Source organism: Dermacentor andersoni, chromosome 8 (assembly GCF_023375885.2).
Source record: "Dermacentor andersoni chromosome 8, qqDerAnde1_hic_scaffold, whole genome shotgun sequence".
In the NCBI taxonomy this organism is placed as follows: Eukaryota; Metazoa; Arthropoda; class Arachnida; order Ixodida; family Ixodidae; genus Dermacentor; species Dermacentor andersoni.
Window position 1 is genome coordinate 70,121,429 of NC_092821.1, and position 22,526 is coordinate 70,143,954.

At 45.8% G+C, this 22,526-nt stretch overlaps 1 protein-coding gene across 1 annotated transcript in view; it reads right to left on the reverse strand.

Moving 5' to 3' along the window:
* LOC126538867 (uncharacterized) overlaps nt 1–22,526 on the reverse strand; it is a 144,464-nt gene that overhangs the window by 21,809 nt on the left and 100,129 nt on the right. Inside the window, exons 2-10 of the mRNA XM_050185591.3 lie at nt 16,039–16,183; nt 12,011–12,087; nt 10,579–10,690; nt 9,671–9,747; nt 8,153–8,318; nt 6,167–6,332; nt 4,627–4,754; nt 3,850–3,897; nt 377–440 (exon numbers count right to left, since the gene is read on the reverse strand). Coding sequence (XP_050041548.1) covers nt 377–440; nt 3,850–3,897; nt 4,627–4,754; nt 6,167–6,332; nt 8,153–8,318; nt 9,671–9,747; nt 10,579–10,690; nt 12,011–12,087; nt 16,039–16,183 — 983 coding nt within the window. The remainder of the gene's footprint in view (nt 1–376; nt 441–3,849; nt 3,898–4,626; nt 4,755–6,166; nt 6,333–8,152; nt 8,319–9,670; nt 9,748–10,578; nt 10,691–12,010; nt 12,088–16,038; nt 16,184–22,526) is intronic.

A 22,526-nucleotide genomic window follows, 5' to 3' on the forward strand; every position in this document is an offset into this window, starting at 1 on the left:
AGTATATGCTATAACAGATATATAACAAAGGCATTTTCATGTCAATTACGAGTTTGTTATGATGTCGCAGTTATCTCGACAATGAATACAGGCACCTATAATTGCCAACACAATGACAAGATCTCTAAAGGCTGCACAGGCCGCTGCTAAGCCGTTTGATAAATTTAGTACAGCCACGAAAAGAAGCTCTCGAAACTAGTCTGCGCGCCAGCCGTCTGACAGTTTCATGCAATACTGCTGCTAATCTCTAAAAGAGAAAATGTATGTTGTCCCCCTTGATCACAAGCAGTGGAGAAAAGCCGGTGGGGCTCTCCAGAAAGCACTCACAAGCACACGCATGCATGCACAGATCACGTACGAAAATCCTGCAACTCACTCGCCACTGTGTGGGGGTCCCTCTCAAACTCGCTCATGTCAGCAAAACCCGCGTTGAACGCGCTCTGAAATAAAGAAAAGTGCACATAAATTCAGCACCTGCATCAACCGAGGCATCACATTTAACAATGCACCCAGGTGGGTTTTAGTAAGTTCATACTGTAGTACAAGGAATACGCAAACAAAGAAACACATTCACGCGTTATTTACAAGTGTAGACTGGCAGATTTGATGGCTACTCACTCATGTTCGCTCACCAATATTCTTGCAGGCTGTGCACTCACTCACACTCACGTGCACCGAAACTTGTCGGTACTCTCTTGCATTCCTGCTCACACTCACTCGCACCCTCGGTCACCTCCTTGGTCACAATTACCGGCACCCAGTCAAGCTCGTACTTGTGCCCAATAGCATTCACCGACACTCACGTTCACGTTTCTGCTCACGCCCACTCAAACTCACCGTCACCGGTTTTCATTCCTACTCGCATCAAACAACAACTTGACACCCGTTCATACTCACTCGCACCTTCCATCACTCATTAGTAACGCTTCACAACGTGCCTGCAAAATAAGTGTGGAGCAAGTAACAAGTCGATGCACTCGTGAACGAGTATGCCCGACCCATGTTTACAAGGCAAGGGCAGATCAGGCAAGTTGCCCCAGTCATTCGTGTTCAGCACTGAGCTCGTGTTTCCCCTTCTTCAATGCTGTGCACAGTGTCGTGACAATAGTTACGTGGAGACAACACAACTACGTGCCCGAATGGTGCATGACAAACAATGCTGGGTGGCCAAAATTAATTCAGGGCCCCACGGTACGACATCCTTATGGAAATTATATTCCCTTAGCAACATGTGGTGGTGTTTGTGTGCGTGTGCATGCGCACATATGTGTAATGCTCTAATGTTTGCATATTATGTTGTATAAATAATTACTGCTACATTTCCATTTGCTTTTCTTAGTGTGACGACTCCCTTACCCAATGCCTCATTTGAGACCTCTAAGGAACATTTAAGTACATATGACAGTGGTATATGACAGTCTACATCCATATACAGAAGAAGGTAGGTAAAAACAAAAAGAGGAAAATTTCACAAGTTCTCAGCTCTGTAACAATATTCAGCAAGTTTTCTTAGGTACAGGGAAAAAAAACGTCACAAGAGTTCTTTATTCTAAATGGGTATAAACAACTCTGTCTACATGAATGGGTCTTTGTCACCAGGCTCCAGTGTGCAAAGTTACAAGCAATGTTCCCTTCATGCCTGCATTAAGGGGGGACATGGGTTGTGGAGATTATTACCTGCATCTTATGGCCAAATCTGATGAAAATATACAAGCTTACTTAGTTTTTCGTGCTGATTTCAAATATGCAACAATCTTTCTTGTAGGTTCATTAGTTCAGGAGATTGACGGTGCTGCCACTCTATTGTTCCCGGAGACAATGGAAAAAAAACTGCTCAACAGAAAGTGAATATTATTGCATAGCTAGATACTATAATGTGCAATAACTGCAATGCTGCAAAAAGTTTTCGTATGAAATTTTAATTAGCCATTCTGCAGGTGATCAAAATTCTTTCCTTGACCTAAGGCTACCACACCAAAAGAAAATTCATAAAATGGAAATATACATACGCACAAATTTGAAGTTCTGCTCTCAGAACTTTGTAATATGTAGATTAGGCGTTCTGCTAAAGAAAGAATTAGTGCTCTAGCTGTTCTAGATCATGAGATATCACTTCGACAGTCTAGTGAAGTGACCCAAAAACATGTTTTGAGAAAAGTGAGAAAACGTGCAAAACCCTACTTTATTTACAAATTTACAGCTGTAACAGCTCAGTAGGCACCAGGCATGTAGTCCTGCTGACTCCCAGCCCCGGTGTGCCGCTTTTTGAGGGACTGGCACAAATTTTCTGATGCTTTGCATTTCTTGGCTGATGCTGTCATTTGACGCATATCCTTCTCGGCCATGAGGGTGCGACTTTGCTCGCTCGGATTTAGACATAGTTCTTTCATTATGTCCTTTGAGGACCTTGCCTTTGCACACAACGATGTTCCCAGTATGACCCACGTTCAGTTCGGCGTAAAGTTCGCGAACCGACCGCGCGCAGTCGCTCATCAGATTACGCGCCGTGCGATCGGCCGCTGGCGTCAGCTTCGTCTTCACGTAGCTCTGGCACGTTTTCGTGTGAAGAGCCCGACGGCTGATGCCCATCAACGAGACAAACGTCATTGAGCGCGGTCTGTCGGTTCTCCGTTGCCTGCATGGCACGCGTAGCCAAAACGTTCACAGCAAAGGGTTTGATTCGTTCAGCACTGTGAACGCGCGGCGAGCTCCACACCGACGCAATCTCTCCACAATTTGCGCACATAAAACGCAGCTTCACAGCGAGTCCGTATTCCCGCTCGTCTCGGACGATTTATAAGGCACCACTGCAGATGTTGCAGTTCGCAAATGTTAATAAAGTGTTCACGGCACTCAAATCCACAATCGTAAACGTAGTCCCATCAGGCGGGCGAAGTGCATCGTCGGTACTGTCACCCACACTCGCGTTTCCTCTCCATCACTGGAGCGGAAGACAACTCCGATAGCTTTGCTTTGGCTTTCGCTTCCTCCTCCTCCTCCCGCTTGGAGGGTTGCCGATAGATCGTATCTTGCCGTACGCGAGCGCTGGGTCGAAGGGTCAACGGCAGGCGGACTTGTCACAGTATCCGCAGCAGCCGATCCCGTCGTTAGGCCTGCCGTTGCTGCATCGACGATTTCGGCATCGGTCGCTGAGGTTGTGGCGTTCTGAGCGTTTTGCAGTGTTGAGCAGCGTTTTTTGAAGTTTTCGATGAGTGTCCATCCCACTTTTTGCGCACCAAACTTGTGCCGCGTTCGAAATTTGCGTTCCGTTTCAGATATCGCGTTGACACTGGGGCAAGATGGCGCACCTCAGTGCGCGGCTCCAAGCGCGGAGCAGACGATGGCCATGCAGCTCCGCCAATCGGGAGGCAAGCTCAAGTCACGTGCACCGAGTGACGAATAGGAAGGCGTTCTAGTACCTTTCTTTGCCGCGCATTTTATAAGTGGCCAATGGCTGAATGGGGTCCGTTCTGGCGGGAATTTGAAGGGAAAAGTCGCCTCTTTCAAATGAGACCAAGATGTCCGCGCTAGCACACGTGGAAGAGCAGGCGCGCGTTTCGGAAAATATGCCGTTTCAGCGCAAATTCCGCCTGAAATTCAGCTAGTACATGTCGCATAAGGCGTCACTGCGGCTAAAATACTGATGTTATCGGTATGAAATTAACAATATAGATGCAATAATAGCTGTACATTCCAAAAATGCAAGAAAAAGAATCGAGTTTTTTTCGCGATTTTTGGTCGCCACAACCTGTGTCCCCCCTTAAGCACGTACAAAGAATGAAAGCAACCAATCACAAAAATATCCGCGTATGTCGGTCTATAAATACGTATAAGCAAAGGCATCCTCACCTTGAGCTTTTTAATCTTCGAAGCACTACCCGTAATGCGGAACAGCCCCTGCAAGAAAATGCAACAGAGTCGATCAACAAAAGTTCGTTGTGCTGTAATGTTATGCTACGCCATTGTTACGCCCCACAACGCCTTGCCTCTGAGCCTGATGCCACATCCTGCACCTGGAACCTGTTTCATAAATTATCATTCGCCCATTTTTTACTTCACATGAAAGCCCAAGTCCTCTCCCAACACACACCTGTCTTGCATCAGCTGACTTCCTCCCCCGCCTGTAAATTTTCTATCCTCGTCACTCCCTGTAACTGCTGGATTCCAGTGTCATTCTTTACTGCATTTCCCTTTCCTTGGCACCCTTTCTGTACCTCTAATAGACCATCTAATAGACCTGCGCTATGCATTATGTGGCCTGCCAAACTCGATTCAACTGGAATATCAGCCACGTGTTCGGTGTCCAATTGCCACTTTCCTGCATTTATGTGACTAGTACTGCAATTTACTCAGGCAGCAATATCAGTAATTTCGTTTCTTCTGAACGTGCTTATTTCCTTGTCCCTTCTTCACAGTTAACGAGCTTGAACAGCACTTTTTGCCAATTAACATAAAAATGTTGGCCGAATCCATTCAATTTGACTTCCACTAAACTTCACACTACAATGCAGACTGCCAATTCACTTTTTCGTGCCTGCGCAGATTACGACAGAGGCCAGGCCTGACAGAGTGATGGCCTTCGCGACATCCCCCTCGGCGGCCCGTCCGACCATGAAGCGCGCTCACCTCCTCGTCCATGCCGGAGGCGAGCAGGCAGTCGGCGCACTTCTCCACCACCAGGGCGATGCGGCGCCCGTTCACCCGCAGGTGCTCCTCCAGGGGAAAGCCAAACACCGGCTTCTGGGGGGAGTTGCCTGCAGCAATGCCCACACATCTGGCATTCGTGCAGCAGTCCAGCTGGCTCCGACAATTACAACGAGCGGAGGGATGCCGGGAAAGCGATCGGAACATGCAACTACCTACCCCCGCAGTGATACTGCAACACGCGGTGACACATGTCACGAATTCGCACACGAAAAGAGTGCTAGACTGTTCCTAGTATCCCGAACCCCGAGATGGCTAGTACATAGAATTTTACCTCCAGGTAAACAATAAAAAAATAGTTTGTGCAAATACATGCAAACCAATTCACAGAGAAAAGCAAAAAAAGCTTCGCAAATGTGTTACTCCTTTGCCATTCAACAACTTGCTGTCACTTGAACAAATTCTTCTATCTGTGGATTAATTTCACCAGCAGGTGCAACATTTTGGGGATGCAGAGTGCACAGTGGCTTAGTAAAAAATCACTCTTTGCAGGAAGTTCCAACATTTTTTTGTCAACAGGCCACCTCCCACGGAAGACAAGGAAAGTGGTAGTAATGGCCTGTTCAACCAACCTGCCAACGACATTGAATATAAGGCAGACAACCTGTTGTTAGTAAGTGTTGACAGTCATGCCAGAGAGGCTGACCGTGCTCAAATGAGCACAGAGACGCTTTCAAGTTACAAGCACTGTGTAGCTGCTGCGCTTGACAGAACTGAATTTGTCACAGACAAACGATGCCAACCATACTTTTATGAATGCCCGAGTCGTGCAAGAATTGATGGATAGACTTTATGAGCATCCTCTATAAAGCAACCTGTTGGCTGGTGTTTCCAAGCTTTTGTGCCTTCTTTAACAGCCATTAATATCCATGGTACAGACTGACATTATCATCAAATCTTGAAATATTTTACTGCCCGCAATAGTAATGTTCATTGTGTTGTTTATTTCCTACCATTACACCATCCGCGCTCCAACTGTCTCATTTTTCTCCACATGCCCCCAATTCCTTTATAATTCACCAACTATCATTGAAATCTAAGGCCTTAAGTGAGGTAACTACTTTCTAGCATGCTAACAAAACCCGCGCAATGTTTCGTGCACTATTTCCAGATACTATGCATAAAACTGTAACTGTCACCACATTTTGTCCTGTAACTGCACCCCTCTGATTTCACTTCAAACAGTAGCACACTGGCCTCCGAATAATCATAAAGCTTAAATGCAAAACTTTTTGTACAGCCCCCTGTTCGACATCAACCCAACAAAGACATACTAAAACATAGCCGATTCCAAGCAAGTCTGTATCATGCCAAATCTTCAATATCCAGATAATTGCACGCAATTTCGCATGTGCCGACGAAGTTTAATTAGCAGAAGTGAAATTCGCCACCACCAGAGCTACAGCGCCTAAAAGTGATGCTAGGTGGGACAGAGAAAAAGCCGGCTGCTTTGAAGCCTCACCGATGAGACCCCAGAGGCCGGGCAGGGCGGCGTCAATGTGCGCCAGGGCCCGTCGGTGGTGGTCGGCCTGTAGCTGGTACCACTGGACCAGAAGGTGCGCAAACTCGGGCTCCCTCCCGATCAGGCCGAACATCTCTGCGGCCAGGGCGTCCCGACACTGCTCCACCTGGACACATCGCGAAGGCAACGGGGGCAGATCATTTTTGACATTCAGTCTGGCACGTTAAGAATGGTGAGGACATTGTCACTGGTCGCAAACCTGTCGCATCAGTAAGACGATGCAGGCCCTTCTCCCAAATCCCTTTACCAGCTGCACCTCTGTCACGTCTGCCTCGCCCAACCCTAAATTTTCTGACCCCATGCCCTTACATTCAATATTACCCTCATCCACCTATACTTGTTTCGTCGAATCAAGCATATTCCAATCAAGAAGCCTGTTGATGCCACGTTGTACGGTATAGTAGCAGTACAAGTAGAAATGCAGACACAAGGGGGCTTAAAAAGACATTCCTTTGTTGTGTGTTTTCGCAGGTCTTTACACATGCATGTAATGTGTTTGGTGGATTAAATAAGTACGACTCGTTTTCCAGAATGAAGCATCACTGAAACTTAGCGCTGTGCGCATCTGCGTCGTCTCATGTTCGTGTTCCTCGCTACGCTATTATACCTTAGGTTGTGCTAAGATTCACACCCTATGACATATTGCTGCAACTGCTGCGTGGGAGTTTATATACAACCCAAATGCATTTAACACATGTAATATCAAGAAGAAAAACTAATACGCTAAGTGAATGCAGAGGGTGAGCAAGAAGGGCACATCTTCAGTTGTGAACACAACCGTATCCCTCAAGGTGCTCACCTGAAGAATTCCAAGGCAGATTGAGTTTCCAGATGGTCACTCTTCTCAAGACTGACCAAGCACAATTCCACTTATTCAGAATATTCCCCGCGAAATGGCCAATGGCCAACAAAAAGTACAGTAGATTCAACAAGCCCTGTTGGAATCTATATAAAGCAAAGCTTTCAGTAAACGCATAAGGAGTGCTGAAACACGAGTTTGTGTGTATTCAATGTGAGTGCAAAGTGAAACCAAATGCTTTATTCAGGTATCTTATAGAGGAAATGAATATGTTGTAAATGAAACACATATTTGTAACATAATGGTTAATCACATATGCTTATGGAAATCACCTTGGTGTTTCGGTGATGAAGTACGAGCACACCTTGAAGGCAGTAATTGGGCTTGGTTTTATCATGTGTAAATGTTTGCAATGCAGGTGAGCAATACACATCTGGTTACGTACGCTGCGCTGCAGCAGCTGGAGGAAGTATAGTACGCACAGGAGTAGGAACCGTTTGGAGTACCTGACCTCCCCTTTGAGGTGTAGACGCGACCCTCTGCGTGGTTGCCAGGCGGCGCATTGTATGCGCAACATGATGCCATCTCCTCCGGTGCCCTCTCTCCTGTCTCATCACGGCTCTCCGTGTCACGTCGTGGTTCCCTTGCCCTCTCTACCGGCAGTCAACAATGCACTTGCGCAGGGTGGCTTCCCCCCTCTACATTCCACCATTGCTTGTGAAGTAGTGCGAGCCCTTGCTCCTAGATGGCACCGCTGTTCCGCAGCCGAGTGCAAGCTATTTGGCAAGAATGCATGAGCAGCAGCAACAGCAGGTGGCAGCCACAGTAGGCAAGAGAGTCATAGGGGTGTTTGAAAAGAAAGCCTCGCTTTAAAAAAGAAAAGGGGATGCTGCCAGTGCATCTGAGATTGCTTGGACATTGTAGCAATTGGAAATTGCTGGGAGAGGCTTTTGTTTAACAATGGACATGAAATACAGTAGAATGGGTAGTTCAGCTAGTTAGTATTTGATCGCTAGGGAACTAGAGCACTGCATTGATGAAACACAAGGAAGTGAGTGCTCTTGTAATTAAATGCCCTCTTCTTCCTGTTTCATCATACGGTGATGCTCATTAGCAAGGGCTGGTACCTTGCTGGTAGCATCCTCAGCTTCTTCGCGCAGGCCTTCAGTCTTAGTTGACACGTTTGCGCTGCCCGCAACCGCATTTCCTGCACCACCGGCGCTTCCCGCTGCACCGCCCCCGGTAGTCGCCAGGTTGCCGGACTGCTGGACGTGCTTCAGTGCCGTCTGGTACCTGCACACAGTTTAAGAAAGAAAGGAATTGCACAAAAAGTGTTCGCTACTTTATGGCAATTTTCTCAGGAGTGCATCTCGACCCAGAAGCTACTATTTCTACTTGCACAATGAACACAGATCCCTAATTGGCCCAATTCATGACAGCGAGTCATGGTTTGCGACAATGATGGCAGGCTGCAGATCCACGACTCCATGAAAGAAGTGAAATCGTTGTCCGACGCCGTGCCTGCACCCGAAGCAGTTGAGAAGCCTGCTTTCCAACTTGTTTTGCCCATATTACACTTTACACATAGTTTTCAAACTTGCAGCAGAAGTTCTACAAGAAGTGTTTCAAGATGTAAGTGTTGCATTTTAAACATCATTAGTTCCCTCGCAGATTTTGTTTTAGTGCCAAACCATGGCATGCACATATGCACACATTGTGACTGAAGGAGACAAAGCCAGCCCATCCTGAATGCTTAATGCTTTAATACTCCTGTCACACGAGCACTTTATGAGCACAGTTTTGAGCAAAAAGACTTCTCCCGAAAAAGAGTTTCGCCCGCAGACACACAACAGGGAGCGATCTCTTTCTCAGAAGCGGCCTTTTCTGGAAGCGGAGTTCGTCAATCTCTCTTACAGCCAAAAAGGAGCAGCCTCAAAACCAGCAGGCGCCAGCAATTATCATATATTACAGAAAAGACTCAAATGCGTGTTTTTCTGTCCCCTAGCCTCACCACAAAAAATAATTTGACGTCTCGCAGAAGGTGTAGTACACCCAGTAATGCTCATTTCCTTCCGCTGAAGAAGCCAAATGTTGCCACAAGAACGTGCACTTCGCTATTTCTGCAAATGCTCAAAAAACTCCTACAATAAATCTTTACGTCAACGCTTCTTATTCTGCCGTAGTTAAATTTATTTGAAAAACACGTAATACAATAAGTTTTCACTTTACATTACGAGGTGTATCCGTTTATTTTGGCCAATTTTGTTTCGAATTCTAATGCCACACATGCGGTAGCATTTCCAAACGGAAACACTAAAAAGAGATCGTCGGTGCCGTGTGTCGGCTGCACAACACCTCCTCATTAAAAATTTTTCAACTTGGTAAAAAACCACTTACGTAAAAGACTTCTTGCATGCTCGTGTGACAGAGGTATAAGATACCTTGCATGAATATTGGCAATCTGTCGAATGCATTGAGTCTTAAAAATGAAGTCTCAACTGGCGTTCCTCTGCGAAAGGCCAAATAGGCAAGAAGAGGAGCTCCACAGTTAATGTTACCTTTAGCACACACAGCTTGTACCTTGAAACAGCGGGATAAAATCAGTGATGATATGCAACCAGGTTTCACACGGATGGCGTACGTACCTGTTTTTTGCAGCATCCATGTCCAGTGTCAGCTTGGACAACTGCCTCCGCAGCTTGGAGATGTTGGGCAGGTCCGTCTGCAATGGCAGCGCCCAAAGCAGACACAAATTAGGCAAACAATTGGCTATCAAAATAAGCTGTGCGCATACTTAACTAGATCGGACTACCTCCCGGGAACTCTCAAAAGTTAAACATGCACACATTTACTGCACACATTTACAGTGGGCGTGCGGAGACAGTATGGCATCATGTAAGATAGCTGTCTTACCGTGCATTTAGTATTGGAGGTTGCGTAATCTGTAAGTTTCGGCGGCCCGTTGGAGCGAGAGGCAGACAAAGCATTCGCTCCCCGCTGCCGGCACTTTTCATGATAGCGTCGTCTAAGTGCGGGCAACGCTATTAGCCACGGGGGCGGAGTCCACGTGAAAGAGTGGCTGGCTTCGCTTAATTCGTACTGCCGATGTGCAGATATCGCCAACGTGGCATGAAACCGTCTCATTCGTCACCGACTCCCATATTCATCAAAATGAATGGTCTCATTCAAATTTGCTTTCTTTTTTCGACCGTCCGATAATTCGCAAGATTCTACAGCTCCTCTCTGTGCAACAAAAATCAACCGGGGACTGTACTTATTTGCATAAAAGGTCGAATTTCAATACAAAGAAATTTCGATATAATGAAGCAAATTGTTGATTTTTACCTATTTCATTACACCGACGTTTAACTGTATTGCAAGCACATGTTTGCCTCAACAGAGAGATACCACAGTCCACGTGGTGTCTCTCTGCATGCGTCAACCTTGCAGCAAAAGTCTCGCACTTGCGGAGTCTCAGTCACCTCGTGTGTCCGTTCGACCTTTACGCATGACACCGAGATTAGCAAAGACCCGGTGGGGCAAGCGCACCCACCTCGAGAAGCTGGTTGGTGGGCTGCAGCACCTGCCGGTCGGTCTCGCGCTCATAGTTGAGCAGCTCCTGGCCCAGCCGTTGCTGGAGGCCGGCACAGTCGGACAGCACTTGTCTGCGGGGTCGGCATGGAACAATAAAGATTGAGAAGGGAAACTCCATATGCTGACCTAATGCACACGAGGGGAAAAAAGCTACAATTTATCCTCGTAATCACAGAGGCAACTCAACTCGGGTATCTTTCTCAACTCTGCCAAGTTGAAGGCTGTGTTACTTCACAAGTGAAGTAGCCCAGGGTGTGAATGGTTGAAAGTTCGAATACGAATTGAGCAGTCTTTGCTATTCAACTTATATTCGAGAACCCACCTTATAAAGTTCTCATAAACTAATTTCGCTTTAGATGTGAGGGATAACAACGCTTATTCGAGTCAAAAGGGAGGAAAAGCCAGCTGCAAGTGCTGCTGAAAGTCTCTGCTGCAGAAGAGCCGAAGCTGCTGCAGGGAGGCACCAGTCACTGAGCGAATGCATAGGGTTGCTGACTTGCTCACTAACTTCCAGTCATGAAAAGTAATTAACAAATGATGCCTCATCTTTAGTCAGTCTACAAGTTTGTTTTCTCGATATCTTTGAAACAATGCGCAGTGCTGTAGCAATGCACTTTACTCTTGCAGCAGTTGATGATGTGTTCCAGTCTTTCATTACGAACATTTTTGTGGTTCGCTAGATACAACTGACTTTCAGCTGTTTCTCAGCTGACCAGAAGTACAGTCGTGAACGGCATTACGTGTGTCAAATAATGTAAATAAGCCATCTTCTTTTCTTTTACCAAGAGGACTTCACATATCCATTATACTTTACATTGTTTCGAAATGGGTAACTATTTAGTATTCGATATTCAAAAGTAATTTTTTCTTAAATATTCATATTATATTCGATTACAATATCTTGCTATTTTAATAGCCGACTGTACTTCAAGAACATTCCTTCACCACGAGTGTGATGAGAAATTAGTTTAAAAATACACCTCTAGTTTAGTGCCCTCAAATAGATGCAAAGGTGACAAATTCTTAACTGTAGCAGAGCAATCACCCCATGTAGCTCAAGTGAAGTCACTGCTTAATAGCAATCATGGTTTCAGCAGTTCTTGTGAAAAAAAAATGCAAGGGTTGTTCAGGACTTCCAAGGCTCTGATGAATAACTTTTAAAGAATAAAAGCAACATTATGTTTGAGAACTTAGGAATAAAACGCTGGTAACAACAGCGTATAGGCTTTCCTTTATGGCACAAAAAGAAGAAAAGCTACAAGGAAAACGCTTAACAATTGAACAATCACCAACCACCACCGAGCTGCCAGCCAGGTCTTGCAAGTGCAAGACCGGGTGCTTTCCTTAGCTCTCCTCAGAAAATGAACAGTAACAACAATGACAATCCTTACCCAAGCAGTGTCTGGCTGCCGATATTCTTGTGACACTCCTGGAGACTGTGGAACAGGGCCAACTCTGGTACCTTTTTCTGCGCAGTACGAAACACGTCAAATGCAAATAAATGAGAAGGTCAGCAGTGACCCGTACCTGGCTTCTGGTTCAAACAAAGCCCACAAGGGCATGTCCAGTATGCCCAGCACATATTTTCAATAAAAGTAGCAATGCAACCTTCCACTTTCACCCAGAAGAAGGACTGCCCATTTGTGCTTATTCCACACGAATGACCATTGCAATCGATCGTTTTAGATTGTCTGCAAGCACATATAAGCTCCAATACTCGAGACATAGGCATCAGCCCAAATGGTGGTGCCACCTGGTGCAACTGCAGACTTGAGAGTATATTGTTTTGACTGCCACACCAGAAAGACACTAACCAAATACCTTTTTCACGTTGGCAGGCTCATTTATAAAATTACTTGTTCTGATGAATGTCTAACCAGGAAGCAATGTCATCACACAGATGCTGGACATTCTGTATATCTATAATCATTCTCAGCTTTGTGAACAAACTCTCCCTTTCCTGCAAAAGTGGTAGCCCCAATGTTGAGTTTATCTTTTCTCATTTAGAGACAGTAAGCAAAAGGACACTTAAGGTTGTGCTTGCTTTATTGTATACCGACAGTTGTCTCACTGTCACCAGGAACAGAACTCATAACACTGCAATAGAAAGGGAACAGCAATCACAATATTTAAAGAGCAGTATGAAAATTTCGTGCAATTAGCAACACCTGCCAGGAAAGATATAACTAGTGTAACGTGCATAGTCAAGCATAAAGTCACACTACTATTATCTCAGCTAATATTATGGAGCTAGCTATGTTATGGAGCTAATATGTCAAAATGAGAGGCTTGCCACCTGGAGAGCTACACAGACGTCTTGTTCAACAACACACTGATTTACAGGTGTCATCAATGTAAGATTTTCTTATCAGGAAGTGATGTTTAACAACTTGCACAGGTAAAACGCCATGACAATTATCTTTCATGCAGCAAAAATATTGAACAGCTGACATAATAGTGTCATATTTTCACTTAAACTGCTTACAGATGTTAACGTGAGGACACATTTTTGTAACAAATTTTTTAAATGTAATCTTTTTAATTTCCTCTCATGCTGGATGACCAATCCCAGCAATACCAGCGTACAAGGGAGCTGTTGCCAAGTTTTTTGATGCCGACAAAAATGAATCACAGAGCGGACTGTGCTTGCAGATAATGAAAGAAAAAGAATGGATTGGGAAAAGAATAGACCATACCTGCCCCTTGTTTGCTTTCACAAAATTAAACCAGCGAGAGCTCTTGCATAGAGCCAAGATGGATATATCCAGAGTTTCTTGCACTCCTTGCAGGAAGGTAGCGTCACTAACTTTCTATGGTTATAAAGGTGTGCTGATGCATAATTTCAAAGATTTTGAATCTCTACCACATGCTTGTTGCACAAAAAAGGATGACATTTAGCAAACATTTAGGTTGGGAAAGTTTTGTATGACGTCTTAAGTTGATAACTGAAGATTGTGTCAAAACGCCGGACCTGACGTCAACATCATTGTTATGTCCTGACATAGAATACTTGCTGGCTTTGTGTATCAGCAAGGCTGGGTACGATGAAGTTACCCATAAAGGCATAAACAAAAGTGCTGCATGCGTTTAGTCTACCTGCGCTCGCCTGTGCAAGCCGCAGCGATTGCAGGAACAGAGTGACCCAACATATCCATGGCAATGTGACGCACCCACCACTTGGTTGCCGAAAATGAAACTGTTTTGGAGACAAAGTGTTACAGTAAATTACTTGATGCACTCTTGCTTTAGCTAACTTTTTTAAGGCTTAAAAAGTTTGGATCTTCACTGAACTCTTTCGTTACCGCTTGAAATGTGCTTGTTTTGGTGCTCTTAAGTTTAGCATTTTATTTCAAGATGTAGCAGTCGCAACGTATACTGTGATACGTAAAATTATAGCCCGACCACTGATGTTTTAAATGGATGTATATTAGTACTAGTTGCTCAGATAATTTGAGAATTCTTCTGATGTGAAACTTCAAGGAGGCACCTTGAGGAACACGAATGAAAGTAATAATTTTCAATTTTTAGAGTAAGTACTGAGAGTAAAAAAAGAAATCTGAAATATACAAAATATGCACAACGTTCCTAGTTCCCAACTTTTGTAAGTCATACCATGCAAAAACATTACCTATTATAAATACTATTAACACTAGCCATGCTATGTGGGGAAACAGTAGCTCTGCAAATGGAAAAGGGGTAACACAGGCGGTGTTCAACATGCAAGAGATTAGACAGCTAGCCAAGCTTCGGTCGAAAGTCAGTCAGAAATAGACTGTGTGCTCTTCTGAGAGTGAAAACCCCACACGAGGGGAAGGATTGCTCGTAATAACTTGTACGTACGCTGTCGAAGTGCCGATGGATAAAAGCAACCCACGGCGGGGAAAATAAAGCTGCACTTGATATTAGACGAACACAATTATCAAAATCACACGCACTCACGAGCATTTACCATTGTTTCAAACATCGTTAAAGCAGCCTACCTATATGGTGCATTGGAAAATTAGACAACCCGAGAGAAGCTTCTCTGTCTTCACTGCTGCTGACATTTAAGAATTATGTTGCCGGGTCAACTAAAACGCGAATTTTGTGTCTCTTTATTAAAGAAGTGCTAGGAGTACTGGAGGCTAGTTTCGATTATACATCCAGTTCAAGGTTTACATTTCCAGACTTCTCAATCTGCCAAAAATTGTCAAATCTGACAAATAGTCAAAGTGTGATAAGAAGTTTGCAGGGATGACATGGCCACAATTAGTACATGACCGGGGTTGTTGGAGAAGTATGGGAGAGGCCTTTGCCCTGCAGTGGGCGTAACCAGGCTGATGATGATGATGATGATGTTGCTAGTAGATGAATTGCAAAAGAAATGTTTAACAAAGCTTAGAAAAAGCTGTAGATCACATTTAATCGACTTCTATAGGTGCGGTAATGAAATAGTTAATGTAAAAAATTGAAAAATTTAGAATTTCACGTCAGTACTTCTATAAGGTGTCATTCATGTACCAACAATATTTTTCACTCATATTGCGCACATTTTCTTGCACATACTGCACAACTGCTGCTTCCCAGTGAGGAACGCCATGGAGCATTTGTGTGCCTCTGAGGTTCCTTGTGAGATATTGGCCCATAAATGCACAGAATTAGAGGCCAAATACAACAAAATTTCATTTCCACTAAATTGGTTTTAAATGATCAGTAGGTATATGCAATTAAACCTTGGTAAACCCAACCTAGCTAGTGACAGTCTACAATATGAATTAGGAGCCATTAAACAGAACTTTAGCAGATGATCTCGTCACATGGTGGTAAATGAAAAAGAATCGTTGCTTGAGTGCTGATCTTGCTCTCATGTCAGGCTGCCTGGGTATTCAGGCGAGCACTGGTTCTCAACGTTCTAGGTTCTGTCACTTCAGGATAGTAGTAACGGAGCACTTCTTTTCTTTTTTTTTTTTTGCTTTGGTATCAAAGAAGTGAACGTTTGCTGGCTTTCTGTGATGCAACTACATTTAACTGAAATATACAATTTTGTGGGTCGGCTGCTTTGTATCTATATCGTCTCAAATGTAGCTCTTTCTTCAATGGTCCTAAATATCTTTTCACTCGTTCTTTAAGCAAAGGAAATGCAAGCACAATATTGAGTATGATTATTATTTTGCAACTAAGAATGGGTGCAAAGTTTAACGCTGTGTGTTAGAAAACGAACTTGGATGACATTTTAGTGCCAGCAGAAATGGACAAAAGGGAGATAGACATTATGATGTGCTATCCAGGGTGTCTGAGTCTCCCTTTTTGTCGTTGTCTGTTGGTGTTAAAACGTTACGCAAAACGTAAGAGTGATAAAAAGCGATTGCTACGCAAAGAAAAGTTTCGGAACGATAGTTGCTGGCATCAACGACCGCACTTTGAAGATCCGTGCACTCACCTGCAGCTTCTCATTGTCCTCGAGAGAGACATGATGCAGGCAGGAGAGGATGCGCTTGTGAGTGCAGGCACAGGTGTGCTTAATGCTGTCCACCCTCTTCTCGGCCTGGATCAGGTCTTCGGTCAGCACATCGCTCTTGTCCGCTCTGCATAGGGAAGAGAGAACAACAATTCAGTGGCGATTTCGTAGTAAATACTAGACAACTTTATTAGCATAACGTTGAACGTCTTGGAGATCCTACATCCATGATTTAAACCACATTAACTACATTGCAAGGCATTGTTCAGGAGCTCACTGGACACACGTCCTGCCTCTTGAGGAGCAAAGTGCAACTGACGGTGGTCTGGAGCATGTGCACACACACACACACGTGTGCACACACGCACGTACGCACACACATGCATGCACGCACACATAAACACCCTTCTAAGCTCTCCCATTCCCTCTCTACCTCTACCATGTGATCGTCTTCCCACACTTCACCCACTTTCTTTTTCCACTTTGATACTCCTAAAGCTAATACATCAATAAGAAAACGGCTGACGAGAAACGAGCAAAGGGCTTCATAAGCATCTTCCCTTGCACCTTACGCAGCTGTGTAGATAGCAACAAGCAAGCATGATATGACAAATCCAACACACTTTTTGGAGTCTACATTGACCCAAGCTTTCTTGAAACATTTTCAATTAAATGCTATGTGCAAAAGGCACATGGTGTCTGCAGTTTTATTTGCAATTAAGCGCAAGGAACTGCTCATATTCTACTCCCGTTGCAGCAGTTCAGTATCATTTAACTTTGCAGTAATGTGCACGTTTATGTTCTACACCAGGTTTTGTGGCTTAGCAAATGCGTGCCTGTCTGGCCGACAGGTGCTTCTTGGCTTTGAGAATGCACATCGGTTCCATGACAGAAGTGCAAATGCCACATGCTCCCACAATGCAGGTATTCATATGCTCAAGCTTGCAAGCATTGACAAAGAAGGCTTTGGATTAAAAAAAAAAATGTGGCTTGGGTGAAAGCAATAACTGCTTAGGTAATGACAGCAAATGCCACTTTTCAATGCCCGAGCACTCAAGAAATTGTTGCCAAAAACAGGCTGACCTGTCTTCACCACTGTGAAAGGTACGAGTCATCATCTTTCACAGACTAAATTTCCTTTCTCCCACTTGTCTAACTTGTTACTTCAAGTGAAAGTTAATGCAGCATTTCCAAGTGAGCAGACAGGTGTGTGCTATACACCCCAAGACATCTGCGCTATGCTTTTCACCTTTACTCTAAGAAGGACCTGCACACCACACTAAAGAAGAAGAGGTGTGCGAGATATGCAAGTATTTGTACAAAGCCTAGCAACCCCCAAGATGAATTTAGCTTGCAGAATGCAATTTTCTTAGGCCACATGACAAAAACAAGCAAAGAAACAAGTGAAAGAATTACGAAAAAGTGAGTTGCGAGAACATAAAATTGAGAATTGAGGAGTTATACGAGGCAACTTTAGCCTACAAGATCAAATGTAAACGGGCAAACTAATCTGCCAGAAAAGCACAACAAGACCTAAAAGAAAATATAAATGAGCAGCCCAACAAAACATAAACATGTTCTGTGTGTTACTTTCGATATGTCTTTTTTTGCTTCATCATGTTTTTGCTGATGTAGGACCTTGCGCAATATAAGTGCATTAGTAAAACAGCTGTAGTGTCCAGTTCACGCTTCTGGGTTTGTCGTTTCCGTTTTGCGCGTGCGCGCTCTGTGACCCAAATAACGTCGAACCAATTAGCCTAACCGCCAACTCGATTTAATCTGCAGACAACAAGCTCACCGGCGCCATTAAATCGAACTCATTCGATCTGCACCGAGTCGATCGGTGCATTTCGCAAGTTTCGCCATATTATTTACTTTTCTTAGAGTAGAACTTGCAAACTTCACGAAAAGAAGCAGTCATTTTTTGTTTCACGAGTTCAGTTGGAAACACGTCCCCGGAAAGCAAACAGCAAAACCAAAATGGGGGCCATCTTAGCCTGGGACGTTTCTCGCTCGCGCGCGCCACGCCTTCCAACACCTCCGTCTGAGGCAACCCGAGGCTGGCTATGCAAACGCATCGGCGATAGCTTTCGCAACTAGGCACGGAAAGAACGCGTGCGCGTACCCTCGGCAAGCTCATCTGCTCCGCCGCGCATGCCGTGACGTCACGCGTGTTTCGCGTCGGTGCTCACGGTCGTCTGCAGGCGACGCCGCGCGTTTTGTTTTCAAGACGCCTGACCCCCGCCGCCGCTGAGTCAGGGCCGTGGCGTCACTGGCGGATGCCCTGCCGCCACCGCTGCTGCTTTCTGTTTTCGTTGCTCCTCTGCTTTTCTGGAACCACTCGGATAGCAGACGGCAGCATTCGTTATTGGAGTTTCTCTCTCTTTTTCTCTAGAGATAATAGAGAGTTTTAGAATAGGGGCCCCAATATTTTGGGGCCCCAAAGAGCTTTGCGGGTGTTAGCGTTGGGGCACGCAGGAGTGAAGAGTTTTAGAATAGGGTTTTACGTTTGCGGATAGCGTCTTGCGCTGACAGCGCCACTACGGCGTCAAAGAAAAGCTATTAGAAATAATTAAATAAAATATACCATTTTATGATATGAATAGTAAATTTGACTTGCGTGTATTCGCGTTTAATTACAATTTAGAAGTTATTCTTCAAGCAGCAAACAATTAGTTGTGCTTAGTTTTGAGCAACAAAACCAACTTTACGTGCCTTCACCAGCCAAGCTTAGCCGTGTTAGGCCTAGGAGCCATAAAATCCACACTCGAATTCGGAATCAGCGGCGTCTAATGAATCAATCTTCATAACACACGTTAGTTGAGAGAAAGCGATAACTGCAGTCACTTCTCCTAGCTTGCGAACTTCACGCGTTACCGCGAATCGAACCCGGTTTGGTGCTAGGTTAGAGCCGTCGCTTGGATGGGTGCCGCCATGTTTGTTGACGCAAAGCTTTTGGGAACGCTATTTGAGCTCCCGCTAAATCGGTGAAATAGCGTTCCCAACGCAAAACCCAAACGCTGTTTGCGTCTCGCGCATGCGCAGTGGCTTCGACGCTATTTCTTTGGGGCCCCAATACGTTTGGGGCCCCTATTCTAAAACTCTCTAATGAAAAACAACTTGCTCCTTCACACCTCTGTTTCTTCATTATATTTACGCATTATATTCCCTACATTTGTTCTGCTCACGGTGCATATAGGTTGCGGTTACCGTTAAGGTTGCGCCTATTCAACAGCATCTCTGTGCGTCCCGGTTATTAAGCGACCTTATATAGAAGTAACCTAGACGAAATCCCGTTGTTCCGCCGTTTCCTGACTTCTGACATAAGAGGGAGGGAAAATAGGCGACAGACACTTTTGCTATAAGTCCTACTTACGGGACCTCTGCACTCTAAGCATCTCCGTGCATTATGCTTCCTGCTTTCGTTGCCAAATGGTCCGCGCCACCCAGGCCCTCAAAATCGTTAACCGCACAAGTGCGCGCAGTGATGATCTTTGTACGTTTCTTTTACAAGGGCTGCGACTAGCACTGTCCCTTTTTATCGGACACCGAGAGCGTGTCAGGCGGTGCAAAATAAATAACGAGTTCCGATTAAATGACCACCAAGATAAACACCATATCAGCTTGGACTAATTCTTTCGAAACCGTATCTGCATTTAGTCGGCGGACAGCGAGCCCAGTGTAAGCGGAGAAAGCAAGGGCTTCCGCTTTTTTTTTTTAATTTGGCGCCCAAACCGCGTTCCTGGTGACATCAGGGTGATAACGATACAGATAACACTTTATCTTTGGCAGATTTCGATCCATCTTGGGCAGGAGCAGTTAATGAAAGCTCAAATCCTGAATTATTGTTTACTTTCGAAAGAGAACCTATCATTCCTCATTTGTAAAGAGCAACGGGTAGCTAGTGCGAGAGTATGGAGGTGGAGTCGCCACGCGTAGACCTTTTGTTTCTCGTTCAGCTAACGGCGAGAATGATGCGTTTGGCATCGCATAAGCGAAATAATCTAAGTTAGTATTTCTATTGAGAGCTCGCTGCGGTAGCTGGATTTATGGGAGTTAGCAGACTAACAGTGTGCTCCCGGCACTTGATGGGGTAGTTCTATTGTCAGCGCACAAAGCGACGTGACATATACGCTTACGTGCAATTTTTTTTTTTTTTTTCTCCAGAGTGGACGCATTGTGAACTGCAGGCTCCGAGAGACTTTCGGAACTTCGCATGGTTGAAAGAGAACATTCATCACGGCAGGGTCATTCGCGGTCCCGGAAGAAGCTATAGACCACACGCGTATTGCTTTTTCTTTTTTTTTTTTTTGTCGTCTGTTTCGCTTTTTGGCGGCGCCGTGTATACAGCAGACGAAACCTCGCACGATCGTCCTCGACAAAAGGCCTCGTCACGAAGAAGGCTGTCCCCGAGGAACCACGGCATCGGCGCCGATGGCCTCTTCCAAAGCACAGCGAGCGTGAGACGACGCCCAGTCACGAAATCCACGCGAGGTCGCTTTGCCCGGCTGCCCGTCAGCGATGAGCCACGAGCTGCGTTCCGGAAGGCCGTGTCGCCGCTTCTTTTCTCTCTTTTTTCCAGGACACGCATCCTGCACTTTGACGCCTACAGGCGGTGCATATGTATGCGCGCACGGCGTCACCGTATACGCGACGTCCCCCCCCCCCCCCCTCTCGTCATCTACACAGGAAGTACGCCTATCCAGCCGGCCAAGAATGCTCAGCTCATAACACCACGCTCGGAGAGGCGTACGGGAGGACCGCGTCAATCAATCGTTGCCGGCGCAGCGAGTGGCGATCGGATCACGGAGTGAACGTCTTTCGGGGTCGTGCGAGCGTCGGCGGATGGCAGAACGTCGAGGCTGGCCCGCTAGTATCGCTCGCATGCGGCTCTTGCGAGGTGAACGGGGCTGTCGGAAGCATCCGTCAAGTCGTCGAGATGCCGAACGTTTCGCCATCCTTTTACACCGGCACGACTAGTACGAGGTTATGTGCCCTCAAAGGTTCCTGATAAGCAAACCGCTTGCCCCCGGTGCGTACAAGAGCAGCATGTAGCCATCAATGCAATGACATTGATCTGTGCCAATAAAGGCCAACACAGTATGCCAAGGTCCAGAACGGCAATGACAACTCTAGCTTTGCAAGGTACCTTGTTCCTGAGGTGCAGCCTCTTCAAAAAATTTCCGCACCAGGTGCGCTCGTGACGACTAAAGTTGACGTCATTCTGCGCATTAGAACACGCCCACGGATGTTTCGGAATTACAAGAGAAAACTTGGCGATTGAGACGGCGCGGAAACTATCGAGCATGCGTGTTTAGTTGGCTCGTTACAGTGTTCATCGAAGCTAACCGATGACGACATACAGTTACCCTTCTTGCGGCCTGGGGCTTTAAGAATAATGAAAGAAAGGCTCAAATCTGCGGTGGATTATGGCGAAAGACGCCCGGACGATTGCTGGCGTAAAGGTAGGGAACGTTCGGAATGCATTACTGTCTTAGGACGATAACTAGTTCGGAAGAAAGACGAAAATGAGATTTCAGTAGTGGCCCGCATCAGTCGTCATTCAGTGCCAAAGGGCACAATCATAAAATCCCTCCAACTATCCATTCATACACACGGTGCTGAAATGCTTTGCAGACCGAGTAGGTCAGTATTCATTGAACTCGTGAGTTCGGATACAGCTCTTACAGGGAGCTTCCATCGGCTCTGGGCACGGTTTCTAATCATGTGCCGAAATGTGCGGCTCGTAAATTATGCAGTACAAGCGAACACCCCACGGCTGCATCTGGGTATAGCACTTAGCAGTGACATATATGATAAACTAAGTTTGGAGACTTGGGCCGGGACGACGCATAACGTTTCTGTTCCAACTCTATTCCTCTTCGCGCTTCGTCAGAGGTTCGACCGCTGATCCGCCCACGTTGTCACCGCGATCGGCCAGCCATGAACTGTCCGTGATTATACCGGTCTTGGTTACGCTGGTGGAGTCTATACAGGGCGTAAAAAGCGCTGAAAGACCACGCATTGCTGGTATTTGACAAGTCGACGTCGTTGGCTGCGTCATGCAGCCTTTGTGAAGAAACGGTGTGCCGCACGCGCTATCATTATTAACTCTGCGCTAACATTACGCCTCCTCGCTATACGCGCCGAGATGCGCGAGTATACAAAGGACAGGGCGACCGGAAACCGGGGCAAGCAGACGGCGAGCAAACTGTCACCGGAAGGAGACCGCAACGACGACGCCTGCTGAAGCCGGACGCAGAGAGGGTGACGGGGAAGACAACGACCCGGAACAAAAGTTGGAGCGCGCGCTTGTTCAGACGAGCGAAACAACAGAGGAAGGAGAACAAAAATGGCCGCGGATGATGCAGCACGGCCACAGCCTGGCACTGCGTCCCGTGGCGGAAATAGGGGTGGGGGGGGGGGGGGTGCGAAGTGTGACCAGAAAGAAGGCACGAAACATCGCCGAA